This window comes from Limulus polyphemus, unplaced genomic scaffold (genome assembly GCF_000517525.1).
Source record: "Limulus polyphemus unplaced genomic scaffold, Limulus_polyphemus-2.1.2 Scaffold8305, whole genome shotgun sequence".
Lineage (NCBI taxonomy): Eukaryota > Metazoa > Arthropoda > Merostomata > Xiphosura > Limulidae > Limulus > Limulus polyphemus.
In genome coordinates, this window is record NW_013673915.1 from 14,728 (window position 1) to 17,544 (window position 2,817).

At 36.1% G+C, this 2,817-nt stretch overlaps 1 protein-coding gene across 1 annotated transcript in view; it reads left to right on the top strand.

Moving 5' to 3' along the window:
- Window positions 1-2,817, top strand: part of LOC106475258 (2',3'-cyclic-nucleotide 3'-phosphodiesterase-like) — an 11,960-nt gene that overhangs the window by 1,445 nt on the left and 7,698 nt on the right. Inside the window, exon 2 of the mRNA XM_013935957.2 lies at window positions 2,281-2,577. Within this exon, the coding sequence (XP_013791411.1) occupies window positions 2,291-2,577 (287 nt within the window). The 5' untranslated portion in view covers window positions 2,281-2,290. The remainder of the gene's footprint in view (window positions 1-2,280; window positions 2,578-2,817) is intronic.

Here is a 2,817-nt window from a genome sequence, read left to right on the forward strand (position 1 = left end):
AACAATCTAATTATTTGTGAGTTATTCTTTTATTAATTAATAATTACCCATTGTTTAAAACTGGTAGCTGAATAATAGTTTTTATTAATAACTAATTATCAATTGTTTAATGGGTGGATGTAGGCAATTTTTTATTATTTTGTCGTTTTTTGCTTCTCATATTCTAATTATTTGACGTCTGGTACTAAGAACTATGGCAGTTAAATGTTTAGTTTTATTAAATTAATTGAAAGTTTTAGCCTAAAGTGTAAAATAAAATGAGGAAACGGAGCAACTTTAGACATTTTCAGACTTTTTAAGCCTGAACGAAACAGTCGACAACGGATAGATATCCTGGCGATTTAAGTAAGCCTTCGTTAACGATCTTTTCACATGATGTCAGAAAAACATGTTGGTTCAAGAAGTCTGGACACAAAATGATTAAAACCGGGAATGGTGGTGTGTGGTGTTCCTGGCGGTTATCTTACAATAATAAATCACCCGGGGTGCTCGAAGATTCAGCAATCTTCCTTCTTGGATAAGAGGTAATATGAGTCTGATTGGTAGAAGTCGTAAAATAGATGTAGTTGAAAGCTTGATGGGAACGGATAAGTGAATAAACTAAACCAATATACTGGTATTACTGCTAATCACAAACAGACAAATGGTCCTCCGGGACGGTGGGGATCTATAAATCCTATGCCAAGAGTTTGATGTGGGGGAAAATGGGAGTACCCATAAAAAACCCACTTTCACTGGTAAGGTGCCAGTCCGTTACCAGTGCTCAATTAGCGAGAACAAATTGGTTGGAGGGGCAAAATGAAGGCTGGTGCTGGGGGTTAATTAGTCCTTCGTGGAGTCTCTGATTCTTCGAATGTTCGTCAGGAATTTACTAGGGTTTGAGTTCAGATAGGGTTTTGTCATTGGTAGGTGGGCGGAAAATTGGTAAGGATTCATCGGGTATGTCGTGGTTGGGAGAGATGTCGGTAACAAAAGCATCGGGTGGGTTTGACGAGGATGGGTTGGAATGTGGATCTGGGCTGAGGGGCGGGAAGGGTGTAAGATCAGAGAGGTTGCTGGTTCGTTGTGATACTTCGAGAGTTATGGGTTGCGAACTGGTGGATGGGTCCGAGTACCTTTGCTCCTTCTTGTTACAGTTGTTTTAGTAGTCTTGTCTTGTAATTCTGTTTCCGATGTGGGCGTAGTCTGCGTTTCTTGGTCTATTGTAGTTGTTTGGATTGTATTATGGGTTGTGGAGTTCTGTTAGGTGGCAGGTGTTGTTTGGAGGCTGTGAAGCATGGGCTTGGGGGGGGGGGGTAAACTGGTTAGGGTAGGGGGGGGCGAGGCTACCAGTACCTGTTTTTATGTTTTACATCATATTTTTGTTATTCATATTTACTCAACTAGGTGACGCTGTTTTACGTCTTTGTAATATTTAAATAAATTGTGGAGGCTTCCACCAGTGTGCGCAACTTTAGAATGTAAGGATAGAGACAAATGTTCTTAATCCAATCAACAGATATCTAACAGTTTTAAAATCCATGTTCAAACGTTTGTATGCTTGCTTGTTTATAGTTAAGTGCAAAGTTGTTTTAGTACAGTGTTTCCCAAAGTGGAAGCCGCGGCGCCAAAAAAAAAAAAAATGGACTGAAAACAAAGATGATGAATTAATTTTAATTCTAAATAAACAATAAGCCGATATGAATTATGTTGAATTAATTAAATGATACAGTATGTCGAAAGGAGATGTTATTGTTTTTACTACGACACTGTTTTTTTTTTTTCAATCACCATGCTAAAGTAGTGGGGGTAGCATTTTCAAAGCATTTTTATAGGGGGCCTCAAACCTTTTTTATTCACATCAAGGGAGCTTCAGACTGAAAGAGTTTAGAAACCACTGATTTATTAGACGTTAAGAGGAATTCGTTTCCCGTTCTTCTTCTTCTCTAAAACCAATTTTTCAACCCTGTTTCTCCCTTTCTGTATATTTATCATTATACCCGTTATTAAAGATAAATAAATATAAATTGTACCGAGGACTAAATGAGATACGCATTCGTCTGGAGATCACGTGACCACAAAACTTACTTCAAACTAGATGGTATTTTTATTCCCTTGATAACCAAACATTGCTCTGAAAACTAAATTATATTAAAACATTAAATAACAATATATAAGTAATTCCGTTATGACTTGTAAAGGTAACGAGGACTGGTAATGGAATAATAACTTTGATTTTTCAGTTTTATTATAATGCTGTATTTGTTTTGTATATATATATATATATTTTTTTTTTTCCAGACTATTCGAGATGGCCTCTAAGCCAGAAATTTATGAAAAACCTGAGCCAGAGGAAATATTCAAGTTTTCTTTCCTTTTGGATAGTGCATCAATAGAATATCTTGTTAAACATGCAAGAATATTTGTAATCATTAGAGGTCCGCCCGGGACAAGGAAGAGTTTACTTGCGAAATATTTAATGATAAAATATCCAGATGGCGTGATCTGCTCGGCTGACATGTATTTTGATCAACCAGGTATTGACAAACATAGAAATCCAGCGTCTCTAAAGAAATCGCACAACTTTTGTATGAATTGGTGTGTATTTATTTCCGTTATTTTTATTTAACGTAAAAATGATGATATGTGTTAAGATAAGTGCATGACCTCACGGTTTACTATATGATAAATATATACTGACACCTTAACAAATCTTGTATTTATAGATCTCTGATCGACACCTTAACAAATCTTGTATTTGTAGATCTCTGATCGACACCTTAACAAATCTTGTATTTGTAGATCTCTGATCGACACCTTAACAAATCTTGTATTTGT